Source organism: Bombina bombina, chromosome 1 (assembly GCF_027579735.1).
Source record: "Bombina bombina isolate aBomBom1 chromosome 1, aBomBom1.pri, whole genome shotgun sequence".
Classification (NCBI taxonomy): domain Eukaryota; kingdom Metazoa; phylum Chordata; class Amphibia; order Anura; family Bombinatoridae; genus Bombina; species Bombina bombina.
Window position 1 is genome coordinate 1350817338 of NC_069499.1, and position 26288 is coordinate 1350843625.

The 26288-nt window shown below is 40.8% G+C and overlaps 1 protein-coding gene across 1 annotated transcript in view; it reads right to left on the reverse strand.

Annotated features, from left to right (window-relative positions):
- MSTO1 (misato mitochondrial distribution and morphology regulator 1) overlaps window positions 1–26288 on the reverse strand; it is a 187857-nt gene that overhangs the window by 121273 nt on the left and 40296 nt on the right. The window contains exons 5-7 of the mRNA XM_053703175.1: window positions 13480–13525; window positions 3256–3385; window positions 3059–3173 (exon numbers count right to left, since the gene is read on the reverse strand). Coding sequence (XP_053559150.1) covers window positions 3059–3173; window positions 3256–3385; window positions 13480–13525 — 291 coding nt within the window. The remainder of the gene's footprint in view (window positions 1–3058; window positions 3174–3255; window positions 3386–13479; window positions 13526–26288) is intronic.

A 26288-nucleotide genomic window follows, 5' to 3' on the forward strand; every position in this document is an offset into this window, starting at 1 on the left:
AAATTCTGAATGAGAAAAAAGCACCATCAGAGATGGATAATTCATTATGTTGTTGGTCATTTGAAACTTCATCAACTAAAAAAGAAGTTTGAAAAAAACCTAAAAATTTTATTAGAATGCGGGACGTCAGACAAAGCCCTTAAAATAGAATCAGAAAAATATTCTTATAAATTTCTAAGTATATCTTGTACATAAGATATAAAAAGAATAGCAATATATAAAGCATAAATACTAATGGATTCTGCATGTAAAAGTTTATCATGATAACTTATTACAAACCATAGCTAAAGATAAAAATTCATAACATTAAAATAAATGAACTTAGCTTTGGTAGGACTGATATCAGTCAACAGGAATCCCTCAGCATTTCTTGATACAGGAACAGTGTTTTGAATATCTTGCAATATGTAATAGAAAAAAACAACATATAAAGCAAAATTATCAAATTCCTTAAATGACAGTTTCAGGAATGGGAAAAAATGCAAAACAAGCAAGCCTCTAGCAACCAGAAGCAACAAAAAAAGTGAGACTTAAATAATGTGAGAAAAAAGTGGAATAAGTATGACGCCCACATTTTTGGCGCCAAGTATGACGCCACATCCTCTGACCTCGAAACCAACGCCCACATTTTTTGGCACAAAAAAAGTCTGAATACACATGCGTCAAAAAAATGACGTAACTACAAACAACTTCCGGCGTCAACTACGACGCCGGAAATGACAAAATTTTGCGCCAACAATGATGCAATAAAATGAAGCATTTTCTGCCCCCGCGAGCCTAACAGCCCGCAGGGAAAAATAGTCAATTGAAAATTGAAGGTAAGAAAAATAATATTTATTCATATGCATTATCCCAAATAATGAAACTGACAGTCTGAATGAAGGAATACTGATTATCCTGAATCATGGCAAATATAAGTTTAAAGGCATATATTTAGAACTTTACATATTAAGTGCCCAACCATAGCTTAAGAGAGTGTCACAAAAAATAAGACTTACTTACCCCAGGACACTCATCTACATATAGTAGATAGCCAAACCAGTACTGAAACGAGAATCAGTAGAGGTAATGGTATATAAGAGTATATCGTCGATCTGAAAAGGGAGGTAGGAGAAGAAATCTCTACGACCGATAACAGAGAACCTATGAAATAAATCCCCTAGAGGAAGACCATTGTATTCAAATAGGCAATACTCTCTTCACATCCCTCTGACATTCACTGCACTCAGAGGAAAACCGGGCTTCAGCATGCTGCGAAGCGCATATCAACGTAGAATCTAGCACAAACTTACTTCACCACCTCCATGGGAGGCAAAGTTTGTAAAACTGAATTGTGGGTGTGGTGAGGGGTGTATTTATAGGCATTTTAAGGTTTGGGAAACTTTGCCCCTCCTGGTAGGAATGTATATCCCATACGTCACTAGCTCATGGACTCTTGCTAATTAAATGAAAGAAATATTATTTTAGCGTGCCCCAGAATACTCTATATGTATTGCATCCACTTGCAAATAAATGTAATATACACTTTATAACAGAATTATGTAATATCAAATGTAATTCTCTACAAATGGCCCCTGCACCACGCCACAGCTCTGCTGTGGCACCTACCTGCCCCCGGAATACACTTGCTGTAGTCGGACGTTTGAACAAGACCCTCGATAGACTGAGACAGCTTAGGCCTCACCGGAGCCCCAGTCTCTGCTAGCTATGCGATCCGGATACTGCTGCGCGTCTGAGCGCACAAAAATTAGGCCCCGCCCACCATGGGCGTAACGCTGATTCCGACCCGCATGGGTCGCAGTTAAAAACAAACAAGTCTACTGATAAAAAGAAAGCCATGTGCCGCACAGAAAAACCATAACATTGCACACCCGCATGGGTCGCTCAGACCAGTGGTAAAATTTCACAGTACATAAGCCAACCGCAACTCCCAGCGTCTTAAACCTAATTAAGCCAAAAGATATAATCTAGTAAATAATATAAAAGGGATTCCTGTACAACGTTTCTTTTCATATAGTGTATACAGCTTACCCTTCCCCATATAGGGAACAATGTCAGTCTGTTCTGATGCAACAAGTCTCCCCAGAAAAAAAAGATTGAACATACCTTAATGTTGCTTGCAGCAAGGCACCGTTCTCCACACTGAAGATTTTCTCACACTACCTTCAGCTAAACTGTGGGAACCATCATGGATTTTAGGAATGTCTACTAAGATCGTCAACATCAGGGCAGAAATAAGAGGTTTCTCCACTCCTCTTGGGAAGCAATATACTGACGATTTCCCCCTGAGAAAAAAATAAAAATAAAACTAACACCTCACTTTACCTCTTCCTAGTACTAACATAGGCAAAGAGAATGACTGAGGGTGGAGGGAAGGGATGAGCTATATATACAGCTCTGCTGTGGTGCTCTTTGCCACTTCCAGTCAGCAGGAGGATAAATCCCACAAGGATGAAATCCGTGGACTCGTCATATCTTTGTAAAAGAAATAAAGTTACGTTAAAGTGATGATAAATCCAAGCATATAACACACGCTATCACTAAAAATAAACATTAGCTTCAAGTATATCGTTAACTCAGTGCCTCCGGCTGCCCACGGCACATCCCTCTTCTTCAATGAGGTGACGTTTTCACCTCTAAACCAATAGCCGTGCGTAGATACAGAACACCGTCAGTTGACACGCACAGCTATTAGTTTAGAGGTGGAAAAGTCGCCTCATTAAAGAAGAGGGCTGTGCCGTGGGTGGCCGAAGACGCTGAGTTAGCGATATACTTGCGGTATAGATAGGGTGAGATTTACACTGTATGTTTAGTAAATGATGACTGAAGCTAATGTTTATTTTTAGTGAAGGTAAATCCTAGTGTTTGTTATACGCTTGGATTTACCATCACTTTAAGAGAGAGCAGACCCTACACCATCCCAAACTATGCCAACTCCCCAACTTGGCTCAATACCTCCCCCTCACCTCTCTATATTATGCTCCCCTTCATACAAGTGCAATCAGACCCTTTACTCTGTCTCAAAGTTTCTTCTTTTCAAAAGGACAGAATTTCACACCTGCAAATAATCACACTCCTCAGTGAAAAAATGCAGGTCGTCCTCAATTTCATCCAGATATGATTCCCTCAACAAGGCCTCCCCTTGGCTGAAAGATTCCAGCCCCTCAGGTCCACTGTCAAGAAGTAATATGTATTAGACCTGTAATACCAATTGTTCTCTTGCTCTTAGGTCTTAGCATGTCCCAATTCACTTACCCACTTTGGTGACATGGACTCACAGCGCACACTGATTTAGGGTGAAGTTGTGTTCTAAGGAAGTCTGACCAGGAATTCACATTTGCCTCCTGTCGTAATCGCTTTCTTTTATAATCAGGACCTGAAACCTCTGTCATAAGTAAAATACAACAAATGATGTATCAAACAAAATCAGATGTATTAAATCCAATGGAATCCCACACATTTTGTCACTGCCTGTACACAGACGTCCATTCTCTGAATGCCTGCTCTGTGGATGTATTAAGATTTTATCAGTAAGCAACTAACTACTATTATGATCAATAACATCAATATATGCTTCATTGTAGAATCTGCTGTTATGTAACAATTTAAATATGCAAGAATAAAAATCTGGGGAAAAGAATGAATTAAGCAAGAACCCCAGCAGATTAAAATGTGATAAGAACTAGAGGCTGGTCCCATGATATGGCCTTGAAAACTGGACAAAAAAAAAAAAGGGTAGGAACTGAAGTTTAAAGTCAGACTTTCTATCTAGCTAAATTGTGTATAGACAAAAGTATAAAAAAACATAATTTATGCTTACCTGATAAATGTATTTATTTCATGGTGGTGAGAGTCCACAATCCATTACTTCTGGTAATTACTCTGCCTACTCTTTACAAATGCAAATATTCCAAAATACAAACTATCTGAAATCCAAACTGGTCTCAAGCACACCACCAATGCTGGTAAACTAGCTCAAATATCAATATATATATAAATGTTTTTTAAAAAGTAATCTCTCTAAGACTAGAAAATGCATAATATCTTGGGTGATACAGCTACTAATCGAATGTAACAGGTCTTCTTTGATTAAAAATAAAGAGCTGTATCAGGGGGTAGGACGAAATACTGCAAGAGGTAATTGATTTTAATTTATGCATATCCAGTTTTTATCATTTTTAATACATGTTTAGATTATACATAATGGATAGATGGAAGTAATAAAATAAAGTTAAAGGGCTATAATAGTTGAAATATTACATGCTTTAATTTTTTAGATCATGTAATTTGAAAACTAGCAACCCTGTAATGCTATGTGTTTAACCCCCACAATGGGGTAAAAACATAGTTAAAGTATTGCACAGGAGCCACAGAGTACTGCTGGTCCCAAAAGAAAACTACAGTTGACCTAATCAGTAGCAATAATCTCACGACCCAACTGCGTACCACTTTGCGGGGTTGAACACACAGCATTATAGGGTCGCTAGTTTTAAAATTCTAATGAATTACAGCATGCAATTTTTTTAATACAATGGCCATTTAACTAATCCCTTCAGCATCACTTTACATGAAGCAAAACCCAAGTACATATCTTGCAAGCTGTGGTAAATGGACAATTACTGGGGAAATAAGGTCTGGTGGCAGAATTAGAGATGGGCTGTAGGTAAGTTTTTTTATACCTGTCCCACCGCATTTTCCAAATTACCAGAATTCCAGCACTGTTTCTGTGAATCTGCATTTCTTACCAGGTTTTACTTTTATGATGGGATTCCACAATTTGCCACATGTTCCTTGACTCTCTCACACTGTCCTGGACTCATGTATTGACTCTTGAGTCTGTCAATGCTCTGGGTGCGATTATAATTAAATTTCCAACGGCATAGAGAGTTCCCAAATCCATTCAAGTCATTCTTTGCCTCTATCATTGGGGGGGGGGGGGGGATGTGTGAAGTAGGTGTCTGAAGATATTAATCCTTTAATGGGTAATTTTCCCTGCAACCAAGGATTGGGGCTATGCTGTGTCCATGTAAAACTCTTTAGTAAGAGTAATGGTGGCTTTTAGCAGTTGAAAAACGACAAGGTGGTCCTTGCTCAAATTCCAACATGTATGCTACCCCTCTATAGAAAACCAGAGTTGCTTACTCTGTTTTTTCTTTTTCTACAAGGTCCCTGTCAGAGGTTGAAGTGTCTGTCATACCTTAGAAGCTGTTCCTGCCCTGCAGCTATTTTCCACAGGTAAGCGCTTTTACCTTCTAGGTTAGGAGGATATAGCACTTCAGAGGGTTAAATGCCCTTTGTGGAGTCCTAGGTATAAATATCCCTTGACCGTAGGGATTTTTTGGGGGCAGCAGACCCAGGGTACTTTTGCTTGGCAGCCCCTTTTTACTTATTAACTTACTTCTCCTTAGCGACTTCAGGGAAGGGGGGATATTGATAGGTGTCCAGCTGGCACCTCACTGCATCTTAAGAGGGGTCTGGAGACATTAGTTATATCCTCTACCAGGGATATAATTTTAATCTGAAAGCCTAGAACTAGCGGACTGAAAAGACATGGCAACTGCATATGCTCATGTACATTAACTTGCAGGAAAGGTGCACATGTATCATCTGATCATCTTCTGAGTATTTTAAGAACCCTATTCGCATGCAAGCATTGGGGCTACCCTGTCTCTCCTTAACAGGAACCGCTATACATCATTGGTTCCCCAGTATTTAGTATAGGGGAAGGCTGTATTACTGTGAGTAAGCAGGGGGGTAATCTACTATGGTTTAGTTATCAGACATACGCTGTTCATATCCTACTAGGGATATTACTAATATTTACCACAGAGGAGGTTAAGATGAGACACAATGTTTTTAGCCTGTTACTGTAATTTTGACCAGTCATAGATCTGGTAGAAATGTGGCGAAACAAGACCGCTTCCATGGTCCCTGTTCTGTGCCATTACCACATGTTGTGGGGCCGGAACACGAGTCTGTGAGTTAAGGTTCCGTCTTGCTTACACTGTTAAATATTTTAGACAGGACGTAGTCTAGGAAGACTGCTTGTTCACAGTTCGTTCACGCTCCCCTGGTCTTTCTGTCTCACGTAGTAGGACCAACAATATTTATGTTTTATTGAGTTGCCGGTCACTATCCTGATATAGACATATACGTCTGTATTCGGTGACAATGTTATGCACACCAATAGCGCAGTGCCTTACTAGTCCTCTGTTGGGACAAGGTTTTATGAACGGGGTTTTCATTTATTGGGCTCCGATTAGATTTCCCTTCAAGGTTAAGCCTCAAAGTGTTATTTCGTAATACACCCATAGGCTATGATTTTTTTCTTTGACGCCATTTAAATTTAATATATCCGTGGCGTGGTACGCGCTTAAGCCTACGCTTCCCGCCACAAACTGTGCTTTTTTGGCGCCCTTTGTTGCATTTGCACCATAGTTTGTTTCATTTACAGGGTAAATAGTTATGGAGAGGGAATTATTTGCTTTGTACTTCAAAGCTTATATTCGGTTGGCAGGACATTTCTCCTGACCTTTTCCGTGGCAGTTTATGGTATTTCATATGTTTTAATCTATGCTTGTTTTAAAGGATGCCAACTTCTATCTCCTTCATGATAAGGAGTTTATTTCATTTATTGCGGCCAATATTTGTCTATTGTATTTTGTAAATTCAAAATTCTATTTGCTGCAGCATCTTTGGTTTATATGTAGAAGACGACATGTATATATTTATATTATAGGGGAACAATATTATAATCAATCTCATTACAAGGAGATTTTTTAGCCCTTTTGTTCATCTGCATGTGTCTCTGTTTTGCATATGGACTATTTCTATTCTCTTTCTAAGGGTTGTCTCCGAATGTTTGTAACTTCATGGATACCATAAGACATATCTATTTTTTAATGATATTTGGCCTCTGGTGCCAGCTTGACGCTGGAAGTGTATAGCCTCAAGGCAGCTCTATAGCGGTCTATTTTGGCGACCTTTCATGTGTTTGGGCTAAAGGGTCTGATCCTTTCTCCTTTAGGTTATGTATAGGGGGATGTTGGACAATGCTCTTGCGCATCTATACCTGGCAGTTACGGGGTTAATACTTTTTGTTCCCGCATTTATTAGCTTTGGATGCACTTGCCAGTTAAAGCTAGTAGCTATACAATTTCTCTCTCAGTATAAGAGACCAATTTGCTGGCTTCTAGTGGCATGCATAGATCAAGTTTAACTAAGACACAAGAGTTCTTTATTTGTTAAGGCTTGTGGCTTGATGGTTGAAATGAAGCTGGGGGAACATTGTTAAAGACTCAGGGAATCTGCCAAGTATTTGGATGGTAGTATTAGACTCACAGTATCATCCTAGCCTTTTTCTGATGTTGTTATGTAGTAGTGTATACAAGGGGAGAGATTACAATGAAGACCTTAGTATGTCTTTTTATTATCCAATATATCAGTGCTCGCCTAATGTAAAAGGTTGGTTCTTTCCTGCTATCTATGGTGTTTAATTTTATTTATATTTCACCCAGTGCGTGGATACGTCATATTTTTATTTTAATATGCCCAGGTTTTCAGGTGATTTTCCAGTTATAACATTAATTATGCTTGCCTGATCATTTCATTTTCATTGTGGGGAGGAGAGTCTACGGCTTCATTCATTACTTGTGGGAATTAAGAACTTGGCCACCAGGAGGAGGCAAAGACTCCCCAGCCAAAGGCTTAAATACCTCCCCCAGTCATTCTGCCGAGGGAACAAGGAGCAGTAAGAGAAATATCAGGGTATAAATGGTGCCAGAAGATTAATTAAATTTAGCTCTGCCCATCGGAGATATGGGCGGGAGCCATGGACTCTCCTCCCCACGAAGGAAATGAAATTATCAGGTAAAAGGGGAGGAGAGTCCACAGCTTCATTCATTACTTGTGGGAACAAATACCTAAGCTCTAGAGGACACTAAATGAAACCGGGAGGATAAAAGGCGGACCCTAATCTGAGGGCACCACAGCCTACAAAACCTTTCTCCCAAAAACAGCTCCTGCAGAAGCAAAAACTTCAAATTTGTAAAACTTTGTAAAAGTGTTAATTGAGGATCAGGTAGCCGCCTTACAAATTTGCTCCATAGAGGCCTCATTCTTGAAGGCCCAAGAGGAAGCCACAGCTCTAGTTGAATGAGCCGTGATCCTCTGAGGAGGCTTATGTCCCGCTGTCTCATAGGCCAAGCGAATCAAGCTCCTCAACCAAAAAGGACAAAGAAGTCCTCAGGTCATATTGCATAAAGACTTGCGCCTCACCAGGTAGGCTCATATAACTCCATTATGGATATCTTATCATGCAGTTTGCTAACGCAGCTTCACTTGTCCTGCGCTTACCTTGATTGTAGATTCTTAGTTAACTTGCTTGTATATCCTACTTACAAGACAGCTTTTGTTGATGTCATCCGTTCCTCCTTTTATTTTCTGCCGCTGTGACGGTTTCCCATCCGTGAGTGTACCTGCTTCTCAACCACCACTGTGATTCCAGTATCTCCAGTAAGCAAAAGACATAAAGGGTACAGCTGTAACCCTCTCACAAACTGATTGCATCTAGCAACGCGCGTTTCACCCTCATTGGAGTGTAGATTCAGGGCAAGCCGGATGAAGCCCTGAATCTACACACCAATGAGGGTGAAACGCGTGTTGCGAGATGCAATACATATCTACATATCTTTCTGATAGAAATAATATAAATATATATATATATATATATATATATATATATATATATATATATATACATACACATACAGTATATAATAATATACACGGCGTGTGTAGTCTACTTAAGCCTGAGCACAGTCTACTGGGCGACTGAGGAGGTTCCAGTTTGCTTATACTGCACCTGGAGGTGCGCTACTAACTGTGAGTTTGACCAATAATTGCGAATTCATCTATATTTAAACTGTACTGGGCCATGGGTGTTTTTTATATCACCCACAGGGATAGAAGTTTGGCCTGCTGTTTTGCTGCTATCACCTGAGTGTCTCCATTGTGGATATATAGTGAGCTGTACAACTGCTAACTGATCCAGCCTGCACCACTTGCACCTTAGGGTGCTCCATTTTTGCGAGTACCACTTCACGTCTCATTGTTCTACACCTGTGTATAAGTTATTAGGCCATATTGGCGCCTCTGTGTCTCCTCTTTTCCAGATTAATCACCATCAGGGATTGAACATCCTTTTGACAGAGTGCTGCCTCCAGTTGGATTTTGAACACTAAAGACTCTGTATACATGTTGTACATTTGTTTGTATTTCTAGTCTTCACGTATGTGTTGTGTATGGTATAATTTATTATATCTACCATAGTGATACTCCACAATAGGTTATGGTTATAGGAAGTGCCCCCTATGGGAATAGTGTTGTTGACTCTTCTCTTTTTTTTCTTGAGACAGTGACATCTAGTGGTATCAGTAGAAACATTATAAAAACTTTTTAAAAATAAAAAAAAATATATCACTATATAAAACAAATGGAAATCATAATCCCTATTCAGACCGTTTGAATAAAGGGTGTTCAAAAATTGAATCCACCAGACTTCCTTTTGTTTTAGCCAGTTCTCTACCCCCCCCCCTCTCCTATACTGGGGAATATGGTCTATGGCCTGGAAATTAAGCTGACTGACTGTGTGAACCATTTGTGTAAAGTGTGCAGAGACCAGTAAAGTCATATCCTTGGATCTAATAGATCTAATAGTTTTATGCTGGCAGAATCTATCCCTGATGGCCTGGGTGGTCTCGCCAATGTAACATAGCCCACATAGGCATTTATGTAAATAGATGGCATTGGCTGGTGTACAGGCCATTAATTTTCAATTGCTTTATTTTGTCATTCTGAGCTAGGTATTTACCCTTGATGATGGAGTTACACTGTACACAATGTAAACAGGGCTAACATCCCTTGTTAGCAGTAGTTAAATAGTTAATAGTAGCAGGTTTAGTAGTACCAACATCAGCTCTAACTGAATTATCTGAGGTTCCGTACCCTACGGTACGAGGACATAGGGGGCAATTTGAGTGACTCAACTTCAGGATTATATTTGGATAGAAGATACCAAGGTTTTCTTACAATTCTAAAATATGTCTTTACTCATATCACTATATTTCATAGAAAAAACAAAACAATCTGTTCTTATTATTTCTCTCAATTAATTGTATTTCTTTACTTTTATCAATAGTTAAATCATCAATAGTTTTATCAATTAATCTCTTTGGGTACCCTATTTTTATAAACTAATCACCCATAGACTAACCTATCAGAGAGCTTTTATTGATCTTTAACAATCCTTTGTGTGCGTAACATTTGACTTGAGTATTGAGTGAAAGACTGTTAATATACTATAGTATCCAGAAAGCTGATTTTTTTTTTATAAGAATGGGTAAGGGTACATTTCAGACCTGACAGACATATTGTCGTCAACAAATTGTAGCAGGGACTCCAATGGACCCCCCATATGCCAAAAAAATTGTCTATATATCTAAGCCAAAGCTTACATTCACTTTTAAATAGGTGTTTACCATAGACATATCTGTTCTGAAAACCACTCAAACAAATTGGCATATGAAGGGGCCACATTGGAGTCCATAGCTGTACCTCTTTTCTGCATATAATAGGTATCCTGTATGTATGTGTGTGTATATATATATATTTATATTTATTATATATGGATTTTTTGGGCGACAATAATTTTGGAGAGATATTTATACACTAGCTATCGGCGAGATTACGAGTTGCGTTAGAGGCTATGCGGTGCTAACGAGCAGTTTTCTCTCACCTCACCACTCACTTACCTGCAGCGCTGGTATTACGGGTTTATACAAACCCGGCGTTAAAAGACAAGAAGTGAGCGTTGAGCAAAATTGTGCTCCTTACCGCACTCCAATACCAGCGCTGCTTAAGTCAGCAGTGAGCTGGTTGTACGTGCTCGTGCACGATTTCTCCATAGGAATCAACGGGGAGAGCTGTCTGAAAAAAAGTCTAACACCTGCAAAAAAGCAGCGTAAAATTCAGTAACGCAGCCCCATTGATTCCTATGTGGAAATAAAATTTATGTTTACACCTAACACCCTAACATGAACCCCGAGTCTAAACACCCCTAATCTTACACTTATTAACCCCCTAATCTGCTGCTCCGGACACCGCCGACACCTACATTATATGTATTAACCCCTAATCTGCTGCCCCCAACATCGCCGCCACCTACATTATATTTATTAACCCCTAATCTCCCTCTCCCAATGTCGCTGCAACCTTCCTACATTTATTAACCCCTAATCTGCCGCCCCAACGTCGCCGCCACTATTCTAAATTCATTAACCCCTAAACCTAAGTCTAACCCTAACACCCCCTAACAAATATAATTTAAATAAATCTAAATAAAATTACTATCATTAACTAAATTATTCCTATTTAAAACTAAATACTTACCTATAAAATAAACCCTAAGCTAGCTACACTATAACTAATAGTTACATTGTAGCTAGCTTAGGGTTTATTTTTATTTTACAGGCAAATTTGTATTTATTTTAACTAGGTAGAATAGTTGCTAAATAGTTATTAACTATTTGATAACTACCTAGCTAAAATAAATACAAAAGTACCTGTAAAATAAAACCTAACCTAACTTACAATAACACCTAACACTACAATTAAATAAATTTACTAAATTAAAAACGATTAACTAAACTACCAATAGCCCTTAAAAGGGGCTTTTGCTGGGGAATTGCCCCAAAGAAATTAGCTCTTCTACCTGTAAAAAAAAAATACAAACAACCCCCACAACAGTAAAACCCACCACCCACACAACCAACCCCCCCAAATAAAATACTATCTAAAAAAAACTAAGCTCCCCATTGCCCTGAAAAGGGCATTTGGATGGGCATTGCCCTCAAAAGGGCAGTTAGTTGAAGATCAACTTACTGTTCTGAAGATCGGACATCCATCCTCAAGGAAGCGGCAGAAGTCTTCATCCAACCGGGCCGAAGTCCTCAACGAAGCCAGGAGAAGTCTTCATCCAAGCCGGGCGAAGTGGTCCTCCAGACGGGCAGAAGTCTTCATCCAGACGGCATCTTCTATCTTCATCCATACGACGTGGAGCGGGTCCATCTTCAAGACATTCGACGCGGAGCATTTATTTTCTTTCCTGGCATGGAGAGTCCCCGACCCGCCCTTATTAATTCAAGACGGCTTTGTCATTTTCTAAACCTCAGGCTCCTCTATACCCTTGTGTTATCTTCTTTTTCCATTTTCCTTCGGCCGAATGACTGGGGATTATGGGTAAGGGAAGTGACACTTAACAGCTCTGCTGGGGTGCTCTTTGCCTCCACCTGGTGGCAAAGGAGTTGAATTTGCACTAGTAATTGAATGGATTCGCGGACTCTACATGCCAGGAAAGAAAATAAATTATTATGCAAGCATACATTTTGTTTTCTGCTGATTCTGTGCATGACACCCAGGCGCCTCCTGACCCATGTCTGAATACCCAAGAAAACCCCTCTCTGTTGTTCTCTATGTTTATTAGAAACTGATAGATTAATCTCTTCCTGACTAATACCTATGTATTATCCTGCTTTGCTTGCTGTATTGTGCTCAAATCAATATGCAACAGTTTGCTCCAGCCTTGAACTACCTCATGTATCAGCTGGCTTTTTTGCGATACACTGGACCTGTTGGTAGACTGCTCCAGACTTACAGTATTTATTTTCCCCCTAATACCATGTTTGTTATTCACTACTTCTTTATGCTTTGTATTAGTATCCAGTCTTCCACACTTTGTATCATTTTGATTTTTGGTTAAATAATGAAATATAAAGTGCATAGTACAAACATAAAACTTTCTTGAGTTGAGGTATTTGTTTAAAGGGACAAGTTAATTAATATTAATGTATCACTACTACCACAATAAATAAATTTACCAAAAAATGTAATAATGTTTAAAAGGGACAGTCTAGTCCAAAACAAACTTCCATGATTAAGATAGGCCATGTAATTTTAAACAATTTTCCAATTTACTTCTATCACCAATTTTGCTTTGTTCTTTTGGTATTCTTAGTTGAAAGCTAAACCTAGGAGGTTGATATGCTAATTTCTAAGCCCTTGAAGGCCACCTCTTAGCTCAGGGCATTTTGACAGTTTTTCAGCAATAGAGGGTGTTAGTTCATGTGTTTCATATAGATAACACTGTGCTCACGCACGTGGAGTTCCTAGGAGCCAGCACTGATTGACTAAAATGCAAGTCTGTCAAAAGAACTGAAATAAGGGGCAGTTTGCAGAGGCTTAGATACAAGATAATCACAGAGGTAAAACGTGAATTATAACTGTGTTGGTTATGCAAAACTAGGGAATGGGTAATAAAGGGATTATCTATCTTTTAAAACAATACAAATTCTGGTGTAGCCTGTCCCTTTAATAGTTTCCCATGACATTTATCCTATATATGGTACATTTCTTCACTCTTACCTTTCTTAGTTCTAACACCCGTATCTTCATCTGTAAAACTATCCCTCTAAGAAACAATAAAAAAGAAAAAAAGTCTCCAATATATTGCAGGGTCACATCAATCCTAAAACATACCAAACCATGTAATTACAGGCAATAGCACTCTTGAAAAATGCTACCAAGATCTGCTTCAACATGAAATCTCATATTTGGCCCACCTACTCACCTTGCTAACATTATTTTCAACAAATACAGACAAATGTAATTTCCTGAACACAATCACAAAAATAAATAAAAGATAAGTCCTGTGTACACAGTACCAAAATTCATTATTACAAAAACAGAATTTATGCTTACCTGATAAATTTCTCTCTCTTGCGATGTATCGAGTCCACGGATTCATCCATACTTGTGGGATATTCTCCTTCCTTACAGGAAATGGCAAAGAGAGCACCCACAGCAGAGCTGTCTATATAGCTCCTCCCTTAGCTCCACCCCCCAGTCATTCGACCGAAGGCTAGGAAGAAAAAGGAGAAACTATAGGGTGCAGAGGTGACTGAAGTTTTATAAATAAAAATATACTACCTGTCTTAAATAGACAGGGCGGGCCGTGGACTCGATACATCGCAAGAGAAAGAAATTCATCAGGTAAGCATAAATTCTGTTTTCTCTTGCAAGATGTATCGAGTCCACGGATTCATCCATACTTATGGGATACCAATACCAAAGCTTTAGGACACGGATGAAGGGAGGGACAAGACAGGTACCTTAAACGGAAGGCACCACTGCTTGTAGAACCTTTCTCCCAAAAATAGCCTCCGAAGAAGCAAAAGTATCGAATTTGGAAAATTTGGAAAAAGTATGAAGCGAAGACCAAGTCGCCGCCATACAAATCTGTTCAACAGAAGCCTCATTTTTAAAAGCCCATGTGGAAGCCACTGCTCTAGTAGAATGAGCAGTAATACTTTCAGGAGGCTGCTGGCCAGCAGTCTCATAAGCCAAACGTATGATGCTTTTCAGCCAAAAAGAAAGAGGTAGCCATAGCCTTTTGGCCTCTCCGCTTACAGAATTAACAACAAACAATGAAGATGTTTGACGGAAATCTTTGGTTGCTTGTAAGTAGAACTTTAAAGCACGAACCACATCAAGATTGTGCAACAGACGTTCCTTCTTAGAAGGATTAGGACACAGCAAAGGAACAACAATTTCCTGATTGATATTCCTATTAGAAACAACCTTAGGAAGGAATCCAGGTTTGGTACGCAATGGAAAAGAAGATAAGGTTAGTCACACTGTAAAGCAGATAACTCAGAAACTCTTCGAGCCGAAGAGATAGCTACTAAAAACAGAACTTTCCAAGATAGAAGCTTCATATCTATGGAATGCATAGGTTCAAATGGAACCCCTTGAAGAACTTTAAGAACTAAGTTTAGGCTCCATGGCGGAACAACAGGTTTGAATACAGGTTTGATTCTGACTAAAGCCTGACTAAATGCTTGAACGTATGGGACATCTGCCAGACGCTTGTGTAAAAGAATAGACAAAGCAGAAATCTGTCCTTTTAAGGAGCTAGCTGATAATCCCTTCTCCAATCCTTCTTGGAGAAAAGACAATATTCTAGGAATCCTAATCTTACTCCATGAGTAACCCTTGGATTCACACCAATAAAGATATTTGCGCCAAATCTTATGATAGATTTTCCTGGTGACAGGCTTTCTAGCTTGAATCAGGGTATCAATGACCGACTCAGAGAAACCAGGCTTTGATAAAATCAGGTGTTCAATCTCCAAGCAGTCAGACGCAGAGAAATTAGATTTGGATGCTTGAATGGACCTTGGATTAGAAGGTCCTGCCTCATTGGCAGAGTCCACGGTGGAACAGATGACATGTCCACTAGGTCTGCATACCAAGTCCTGCGTGGCCACGCAGGCGCTATCAGAATCACTGAAGCTCTCTCCTGCTTGATTCTGGCAACCAGACGTGGGAGGAGAGGAAACGTTGGAAATACATAGGCCAGATTGAAGGACCAGGGCACTGCTAGAGCATCTATCAGTACCGCCTGGGGATCCTGGGACCTGGACCCATAACAAGGAAGCTTGGCGTTCTGACGGGACGCCATCAGATCCAATTCTGGTGTGCCCCATAGCTGAGTCAGCTGGGCAAATACTTCCGGATAGAGCTCCTACTCCCCCGGATGAAAAGTCTGACGACTTAGGAAATCCGCCTCCCAGTTCTCTACCCCTGGGATATGGATTGCTGAAAGATGGCAAGAGTCAGTCTCTGCCCATTGGATTATTTTGGTTACCTCCATCATCGCGCATTGAATATCGCTCTCAGTTCTAGAATGTTTATCGGGAGGAGAGTTTCCTCCCGAGACCATAAGCCCTGTGCTTTCAGGGAGTTCCAGACTGCACCCCAGCCTAGCAGGCTGGCATCTGTCGTTACTATGAGCCACTCTGGCCTGCGGAAACACATTCCCTGAGACAGGTGGTCCTGAATCTCTGGTCTCCTGATCCAAATGTATTTGAGGAGATAAATCTGCATAATCAACATTCCACTGTTTGAGCATGCATAGTTGCAGTGGTCTGAGGTGTAGGCGGGCAAAAGGAACTATGTCCATTGCCGCTACCATGAGTCCGATTACCTCCATACACTGAGCCACTGATGGCCGAGGAATGGAATGAAGAGCTCGGCAAGTGGTTAAGAGTTTTGATTTTCTGACCTCCGTCAGAAATATTTTCATTTCTACCGAGTCTATCAGAGTCCCTAGGAAGGAGAAACTTGTGAGAGGGAAGAGAGAACTCTTTTTTTTATGTTCACCTTCCACCCGTGAGATCTCAAAAAAGCCAACACGATGTCCGTGTGAGACTTGGTTAGCTGGAAAGTCGACGCCTGAATTAAGATGTCGTCTAGATAAGACTCCACTGCTATGCCCCGCGGTATTAGAACCGCCAAAAGGGACCCTAGCACCTTTGTGAAAATTCTGGGAGCCATGGCCAACCCGAAGGGAAGGGCCACAAACTGGTAATGCCTGTCCAGAAAGGTGAATCTGAGGAATTGATAATGATCTCTGTGAATAGGGATGTGTAGATACGCATCCTTTAAGTCCACGGTAGTCATATATTGACCCTCCTGGATCAGAGGTAAAATAGTCCAAATAGTCTCCATCTTGAATGATGGTACTATGAGGAATTTGTTTAGAATTTTGAGATCCAAGATTGGTCTGAAAGTTCCCTCTTTTTTGGGAACCAAAAACAGGTTTGAGTAAAAACCTAGCCCTTGTTCCGCTTTTGGAACTGGGCGGATCACTCCCATGGTATGTAGGTCTTCTACACAGTGTAAGAACGCCTCTCTCTTTGTCTGGTTTGCAGACAATTGAGAAATGTGAAATCTCCCCCTTGGGGGGGGGAGTCTTTGAAGTCCAGAAGATATCCCTGGGACACAATTTCTAACGCCCAGGAATTGTGAACATCTCTTGCCCAAGCCTGAGCGAAGAGAGAGAGTCTGCCCCCTACTAGATCCGCTCCCGGATTGGGGGCTACCCCTTCATGCTGTCTTGGAGTCAGCAGCAGGCTTCTTGGCCTGTTTACCCTTGTTCCAAGCCTGGTTAGGTCTCCAGACTGACTTGGATTGGGCAAATTTCCCCTCTTGCTTTGCAGCAGGGGAAGCTGAAACGGGACCACCCTTGAAGTTCCGAAAGGAACGAAAATTATTTTGTTTGGTCCTCATTTTATTTTTCTTATCCTGAGGGAGGGCATGGCCTTTCCCTCCAGTGATGTCTGAAATAATCTCTTTCAGTTCAGGCCCGAATAGGGTCTTTCCTTTGAAAGGGATGTTCAAAAGTTTAGATTTTGATGACACATCAGCAGACCAGGACTTAAGCCATAACGCCCTGCGTGCTAAAATGGCAAAACCTGAATTCTTTGCCGGTAATTTAGCCAGTTGGAAAGCGGCATCTGTAATGAAAGAATTAGCCAACTTAAGGGCCTTAATTCTATCCATAATATCCTCTAATGGAGTCTCCATCTGAAGAGCCTCTTCTAGAGCCTCAAACCAGAAAGCAACTGCAGTAGTTACAGGAACAATGCACGCACTAGGTTGGAGAAGAAAACCTTGATGAACAAAAATTTTCTTTAGGAGACCCTCTAATTTTTTATCCATAGGATCTTTGAAAGCACAACTGTCTTTGATAGGTATAGTTGTACGCTTAGCAAGAGTAGAAATAGCTCCCTCCACCTTAGGGACCGTCTGCCACGAGTCCCGCATGGTGTCAGATATGGGAAACATTTTCTTACAAACAGGAGGGGGAGCGAACGGTATACCTGGTCTATTCCACTCCTTAGTAACAATATTCACAATCCTCTTAGGGACTGGAAAAACATCAGTGTAAACAGGAACCTCTAAGTATTTGTCCATTTTACACAATTTCTCTGGGACCACTATAGGGTCACAATCATCCAGAGTCGCTAATACCTCCCTGAGCAACAAGAGGAGGTGTTCAAGCTTAAATTTAAAGGCCGTCATAACAGAATCTGTCTGAGGGAGCGTCTTTCCTGAATCAGAAATCTCTCCCTCAGATAGCAAATCCCTTACCCCTACTTCAGAACATTGTGAGGGTATATCGGATACGTCAGAAGGCTCAGCATTTGTTCTTAACCCAGAGCTGTCACGCATTCCTTGTAAACCAGGCAGTTTGGATAAAACCTCTGTGAGGGTTGTATTCATAACTGTGGCCATGTCTTGTAAAGTAAATGAAGTTGACGAACTAGAGGTACTTGGTGTCAGTTGTGCGGGCGTTACCGGTTGTGACACTTGGGGAGAGCTAGATGGCAAACCCTCATTTCCTTCTGTCTGATAATCATCTATTGCTATATTTTTAAGTGCTATAATATGCTCTTTATAATTTATAGACATATCAGTGCAAGTGGGACAATTCTAAGAGGGGGTTCCACAATTGCTTCTAAACACATTGAACAAGGATTTTCCTTGATGTCAGACATGTTAAAAAGGCTAGTAATGAAACAAGCAAGTTTGGAAAACACTTTATTCAAAGTAAATAATACTTAGAAAAAAACGGTACTGTGCCTTTAAGAGAAAAAAAGATGCACAAACTCTGCAAAACAGTGTAAAAAAGCAGTAAACTTTACAAAATTTTTACAGTAGAATCATAAAGCCTTAGTAAGTTTGCACAGCCAGACTAATTAACGATTAACCCCTTAATGTAAAAACCAGATTGACAAAACGTCAAAAACCGGTATAAAAGCATTCAGCACCTTGCCACAGCTCTGCTGTGGCGCCTACCTGCCCTTTAGGATAGATTTGTGGGGAAAAAACATCTTTTAGGCCCTCAAACACAGCAGGACCCTCTGGAGAAGCAGCTGGATGTCTTCAGAGTAAAAGAAACTGCACAACTGAGGCGCGAAAATAGGCCCCTCCCACCTCATTTGATGTTAGTGGGGCCTAAAAGAAACACAACAAAGTGTTTCTAAACTAGCCATGTGGGTTAATAACGCTTAAATAAGCCACAATGACCCCTTAAAGTCCCTCAAAAAACGTTAAGCTTTCAATAAAAAAACGTTTTTCCTATAAATGTCACCAGTAACAACTGAGCCCTTTATGCAAGCTGGGATTCCCTACTAAGTGTCTGAATACAGCATACCCTTCCCTCATGGGGATATTGCCAGCCTTTTCTAGAATTATCACAGTCTGTCTAGAAAAAAAATTGACTGAACATACCTCAATGCAGCTTAGCATGCAAACCGTTCCCCCAACTGAAGTTTTCCTGTACTCCTCAGCCTTTGTGAGAACAGCAGTGGATCTTAGTTACAAAGTGCTAAGATCATCATCCTCCTTGCAGAAATCTTCATCCCTTTTCTGCCAGAGAGTGAATAGTACACACCGGTACCATTTAAAATAACAAACTTTTGCTTGAGAAAATAAAAACTAACATTTTTGTCACCACACTCACTTTACCCTTCCTAGTACTTAGAGTCGGCAAGGAGAATGACTAGGGGGTGGAGCTAACGGAGGAGCTATATAGACAGCTCTGCTGTGGGTGCTCTCTTTGCCACTTTCTGTAAAGAAGGAGAATATCCCACAAGTATGGATGAATCAGTGGACTCGATACATCTTGCAAGAGAAAAAAGCACATTCACTACTTCTAAACAAATAAAAAAAAACACTCCTGTTTAGTATCACCATCTTTTTTCAACATTAAAGTGATGATTAATCCAGGCATTTAAAAAAAACGATTGGATTTACAATCACTAAAAATAAACTGGACTTTCAGTGATGAGTTTGTAAATAAAAAAAATAAAAGTGCTAAAAACTCACCTACATGCCTAGTCCAATGAAATTCATTATACGGACGAGTACTGTTGTCCAATCATAAGACGCATACCTTTGGACACGCGGAGTGACTCGAACACGCCGTGGATGTCAGGTATTTAAGCTCACGCTCTATGTATATTTGTCATCTGAGGAAACAGTCATGTACTGAGAAACGCGTTGTAACAAACCATGAGCAGTTGTACTTTTTCTGGGGGTGGAATATTGGTTCCTCTTTCTGACCTGTGCATCATCGGATAAACCTGTTTCAGAGACCCCAGCATTGTTCTACATCACCTTTACTTTGGGCGGATCTTTTGCAGTTTTGCTGATGCCGGATTTTGAGTTAGCTGGACGGCTCTGATAGTTCAGCCTGCTTCATTTGCACATCCGAATGCATCGTGTTTGTGAGTATTCTGTATACTCTATATGTTTGTTTTGTGATTGTGGAGACATACTTCACTATTAGAGCACCCTCTTTTATCTCTTTATTTTAGATCACTCTGCCTACCAGTTGGGGGAGACATTTTATCGTTTGAAGAGGAGCAGCTTCATTTGAACTTTTTATTCAAATTTATTACTTTTAAACTTTTCATTTGATATTTTATCACGTTTGTGACTTGATTTCACGTAGTAATTGTATCACTTGTATTTACATAGTTGGGCATATCATGGTGTGCTCATTTTGAGTCATTCATTTTATTTATTGGCGCATCCAGTTTATTTGGGGTTTATCCCTGAATATATTTTTTAGTTTAAAAAATAAACTGGACTTTCAATGATGAGTTTGTAAAAAAAAAAATATAAGGGTGCTAAACTCACCCTTCCTGTGCCGCGGCTCCTCAATAAAGTCAGTGCCTCTGGCCACCCATGGCACAGAACACTCTCAGATGACTAGCACGGCTATTGGTTTAAAGGGGGAAACATCACCTAATAGAAAGAAGAGAACTGTGGCCAGAGGCACTGACTTTAGCAAGGGGCTGCGGCACAGAACGATCGGGTTTAGAACCTTTTTTTTTTTTTTCTTCACACAAACTCGTCACTGAAAGTCCAGTTTATTTTAAGGGATGGTAAATCCAAGCATTTTTTTAAGCTAAAATATATATTCTGGGATAAAACCCAAATAAACTGGATGCTCCAATAAATACAGTTATTGACTCAAGATGAGCACACCATGATATGCCCAACTATGTAAATACAAGTGATATACATTTTTTTTTCTTTCATGTAATTGGCAAGAGTCCATGAGCTAGTGACGTATGGGATATACATTCCTACCAGGAGGGGCAAAGTTTCCCAAACCTCAAAATGACTATAAATACACCCCTCACCACACCCACAATTCAGTTTTACAAACTTTGCCTCCTATGGAGGTGGTGAAGTAAGTTTGTGCTAGATTTCTACGTTGATATGCGCTTTTCAGCATGCTGAAGCCCGGTTCCTCTCAGAGTGCAGTGAATGACAGAGAGATGTGAAAGGAGTATTACCTTTTGAATACAATGATCATCCTATCGTTGATCTATTTCTTAGGTTCTCTGTTATCGGTCGTAGAGATTCTTCTCCTACCTCCCTTTTCAGATCGACGATATACTCTTATATACCATTACCTCTACTGATTCTCGTTTCAGTACTGGTTTGGCTATCTACTTTATGTAGATGAGTGTGTTTTGGTAAGTATGTTTCCTTTTATTTATGACACTCTCAGCTATGGTTTGGCACTTTATATGTAAAGTTCTAAATATATGTTTTATACTTATATTTGCCATGATTCAGGTTAATCAGTTTATTTCCTTCTTACAGTCTGTCAGTTTCATTTTTGGGACATGCATATATGAAAAAAAAAAAAAAAAATTCAATTGACTTTCTTTCTAAATTGCGGGCTGTTAGGCTCGCAGGAGCACTAAATGCTATAATTTATTGCGTCATTTTTGGAGCAAGACTTTTTTGGCGCGAGAATTACGTTTGTGGATGTTATGTTGTCATTTCTGGCGTCTTAGTTGGCGCCGAGAGTTTTGCACGTAGTTGCGTCATCTATGACGCTCGTGTTTGTTGCAGACGTTTTTGGTGAAAAAAAATATTTGTCAGATTGGGCGTCATACTTGGCGCCAAATTTTGACATTATTTAAGTCATTATTTCTTTTTGCTTCTGGTTTCCAGAGGCTTATTCTGTTTGCATTTTTCCCATTCCTGAATCTGTCATAGAAGGAAATTGATAATTTTGCTTTATATGTTGTTTTTTTCTATTACATATTGCAAGATGTCCCATGCTGGTTCTCAGTTGGATTCTATTATTTCAACTGTTACTGGGGGGAAGGGAGCTTTTTTGCCTTAGGATAAAAAGTCTAAGGGTAAATTTAGGGCTTCTAACCATTTTCGTTCCTTTCGTCAGAATAAGGAACAGAAATCTGACCCTTCCCCTAAAGGAACGGTTTCCAATTGGAAGCATTCTCCAGTCTGGAATAAATCCAAGCCTTTTAGAAAGCCAAAAGCAGCCCCCAAATCCTCATGAAGGTGCGGCCCTCATTCCAGCGCAGCTGGTAGGGGGCAGACTACGGTTTTTCAAAGATGTTTGGATCAATTCAATCCAAAATCATTGGATCCAGAACATTGTTTCTCAAGGGTACAGAATAGGTTTCAAGGTAAGACCGCCTGTGAGAAGTGCCTCTCGCTCACACATTCCAGTAAACACAGTGAAGGCTCAGGCTTTCCTTAAGTGTGTTTCAGACCTGGAGTTATCCGGGGTAATTGTGCCAGTTCCCTTTCCGGAACGGGGTCTGGAGTTTTATTCAAATCTGTTCATTGTTCCAAAGAAATAGGATTCTTTCAGACCAGTTCTGGATCTAAAGATTTTGAATCATTATGTAAGAATACCAACATTCAAAATGGTGACTATAAGGACTATTCTGCCTTTTGTTCAGCAAGGGCATTATATGTCCACAATAGATTTACAGGATGCATATCTTCATATTCCGATTCATCCAGATCATTATCAATTACTGAGATTCTCTTTTCTAGACAAGCATTACCAATTTGTTGCTCTTCCTTTTGGCCTAGCAACACCTCCAAGGATCTTTTCGAAGGTTCTCGGTGCCCTACTCTCTGTAATCAGAGAGCGGGGTATTGCGGTGTTTCCTTATTTGGACGATATCCTGGTACTTGCTCAGTCTTTACATTCTGCAGAATCTCACACAAATCAACTAGTGTTGTTTCTTCAAGAACATGGTTGGAGGATCAATTTACCAAAAAGTTCCTTGATTCCTCAGACAAGGGTAACCTTTTTAGGATTCCAAATAGATTCAGTATCCATGACTTTGTCTCTAACAGACAAAAGACGTCTGAAATTGGTTTTCAGCTTGTCAGTTTCAATCATTCCCTTCAGTAGCTATGTGCATGGAGGTTTTAGGCCTCATGACTGCAGCATCGGACGCGATCCCCTTTGCTCGTTTTCACATGAGACCGCTTCAGCATTGTATGCTGAGCCAATATCACAATCAATATCCTTAAATCCCAATATTCGACTTTCTCTGACTTGGTGGTTATATCACCATCGTTTAGTTCAGGGGGCCTCTTTTGTTCGTCCAACCTGGACTGTGATCACAACAGATGCAAGTCTTTCAGGTTGGGGAGCTGTCTGGGGATCTCTGACAGCACAAGGGGTTTGGAAATCTCAAGAGGCGAGATTACCAATCAATATTTTAGAACTCCGTGCGATTCTCAGAGCTCTTCAGTTTTGGCCTCTTCTGAAGAAAACAGAATTTATGTTTACCTGATAAATTACTTTCTCCAACGGTGTGTCCGGTCCACGGCGTCATCCTTACTTGTGGGATATTCTCTTCCCCAACAGGAAATGGCAAAGAGCCCAGCAAAGCTGGTCACATGATCCCTCCTAGGCTCCGCCTACCCCAGTCATTCGACCGACGTTAAGGAGGAATATTTGCATAGGAGAAACCATATGATACCGTGGTGACTGTAGTTAAAGAAAATAAAATATCAGACCTGATTAGAAAACCAGGGCGGGCCGTGGACCGGACACACCGTTGGAGAAAGTAATTTATCAGGTAAACATAAATTCTGTTTTCTCCAACATAGGTGTGTCCGGTCCACGGCGTCATCCTTACTTGTGGGAACCAATACCAAAGCTTTAGGACACGGATGAAGGGAGGGAGCAAATCAGGTCACCTAAATGGAAGGCACCACGGCTTGCAAAACCTTTCTCCCAAAAATAGCCTCAGAAGAAGCAAAAGTATCAAACTTGTAAAATTTGGTAAAAGTGTGCAGTGAAGACCAAGTCGCTGCCCTACATATCTGATCAACAGAAGCCTCGTTCTTGAAGGCCCATGTGGAAGCCACAGCCCTAGTGGAATGAGCTGTGATTCTTTCAGGAGGCTGCCGTCCGGCAGTCTCGTAAGCCAATCTGATGATGCTTTTAATCCAAAAAGAGAGAGAGGTAGAAGTTGCTTTTTGACCTCTCCTTTTACCAGAATAAACAACAAACAAGGAAGATGTTTGTCTAAAATCCTTTGTAGCATCTAAATAGAATTTTAGAGCGCGAACAACATCCAAATTGTGCAACAAACGTTCCTTCTTCGAAACTGGTTTCGGACACAAAGAAGGCACGACTATCTCCTGGTTAATGTTTTTGTTAGAAACAACCTTTGGAAGAAAACCAGGTTTAGTACGTAAAACCACCTTATCTGCATGGAACACCAGATAAGGAGGAGAACACTGCAGAGCAGATAATTCTGAAACTCTTCTAGCAGAAGAAATTGCAACCAAAAACAAAACTTTCCAAGATAATAACTTAATATCAACGGAATGTAAGGGTTCAAACGGAACCCCCTGAAGAACTGAAAGAACTAAGTTGAGACTCCAAGGAGGAGTCAAAGGTTTGTAAACAGGCTTGATTCTAACCAGAGCCTGAACAAAGGCTTGAACATCTGGCACAGCTGCCAGCTTTTTGTGAAGTAACACAGACAAGGCAGAAATCTGTCCCTTCAAGGAACTTGCAGATAATCCTTTCTCCAATCCTTCTTGAAGAAAGGATAGAATCTTAGGAATCTTTACCTTGTCCCAAGGGAATCCTTTAGATTCACACCAGCAGATATATTTTTTCCATATTTTGTGGTAAATTTTTCTAGTTACAGGCTTTCTGGCCTGAACAAGAGTATCAATAACAGAATCTGAGAACCCTCGTTTTGATAAGATCAAGCGTTCAATCTCCAAGCAGTCAGCTGGAGTGAGACCAGATTCGGATGTTCGAACGGACCTTGAACAAGAAGGTCTCGTCTCAAAGGTAGCTTCCATGGTGGAGCCGATGACATATTCACCAGATCTGCATACCAAGTCCTGCGTGGCCACGCAGGAGCTATCAAGATCACCGACGCCCTCTCCTGATTGATCCTGGCTACCAGCCTGGGGATGAGAGGAAACGGCGGGAATACATAAGCTAGTTTGAAGGTCCAAGGTGCTACTAGTGCATCTACTAGAGTCGCCTTGGGATCCCTGGATCTGGACCCGTAGCAAGGAACCTTGAAGTTCTGACGAGAGGCCATCAGATCCATGTCTGGAATGCCCCACAGTTGAGTAATTTGGGCAAAGATTTCCGGATGGAGTTCCCACTCCCCCGGATGTAATGTCTGACGACTCAGAAAATCCGCTTCCCAATTTTCCACTCCTGGGATGTGGATTGCAGACAGGTGGCAGGAGTGAGTCTCCGCCCATTGAATGATTTTGGTCACTTCTTCCATCGCCAGGGAACTCCTTGTTCCCCCCTGATGGTTGATGTACGCAACAGTCGTCATGTTGTCTGATTGAAACCGTATGAACTTGGCCTTTGCTAGCTGAGGCCAAGCCTTGAGAGCATTGAATATCGCTCTCAGTTCCAGAATATTTATCGGTAGAAGAGATTCTTCCCGAGACCAAAGACCCTGAGCTTTCAGGGATCCCCAGACCGCGCCCCAGCCCATCAGACTGGCGTCGGTCGTGACAATGACCCACTCTGGTCTGCGGAAGGTCATCCCTTGTGACAGGTTGTCCAGGGACAGCCACCAACGGAGTGAGTCTCTGGTCCTCTGATTTACTTGTATCTTCGGAGACAAGTCTGTATAGTCCCCATTCCACTGACTGAGCATGCACAGTTGTAATGGTCTTAGATGAATGCGCGCAAAAGGAACTATGTCCATTGCCGCTACCATCAAACCTATTACTTCCATGCACTGCGCTATGGAAGGAAGAGGAACGGAATGAAGTGTTTGACAAGAGTTTAGAAGTTTTGTTTTTCTGGCCTCTGTCAGAAAAATCCTCATTTCTAAGGAGTCTATTATTGTTCCCAAGAAGGGAACTCTTGTCGACGGAGATAGAGAACTCTTTTCCACGTTCACTTTCCATCCGTGAGATCTGAGAAAGGCCAGGACTATGTCCGTGTGAGCCTTTGCTTGAGGAAGGGACGACGCTTGAATCAGAATGTCGTCCAAGTAAGGTACTACTGCAATGCCCCTTGGTCT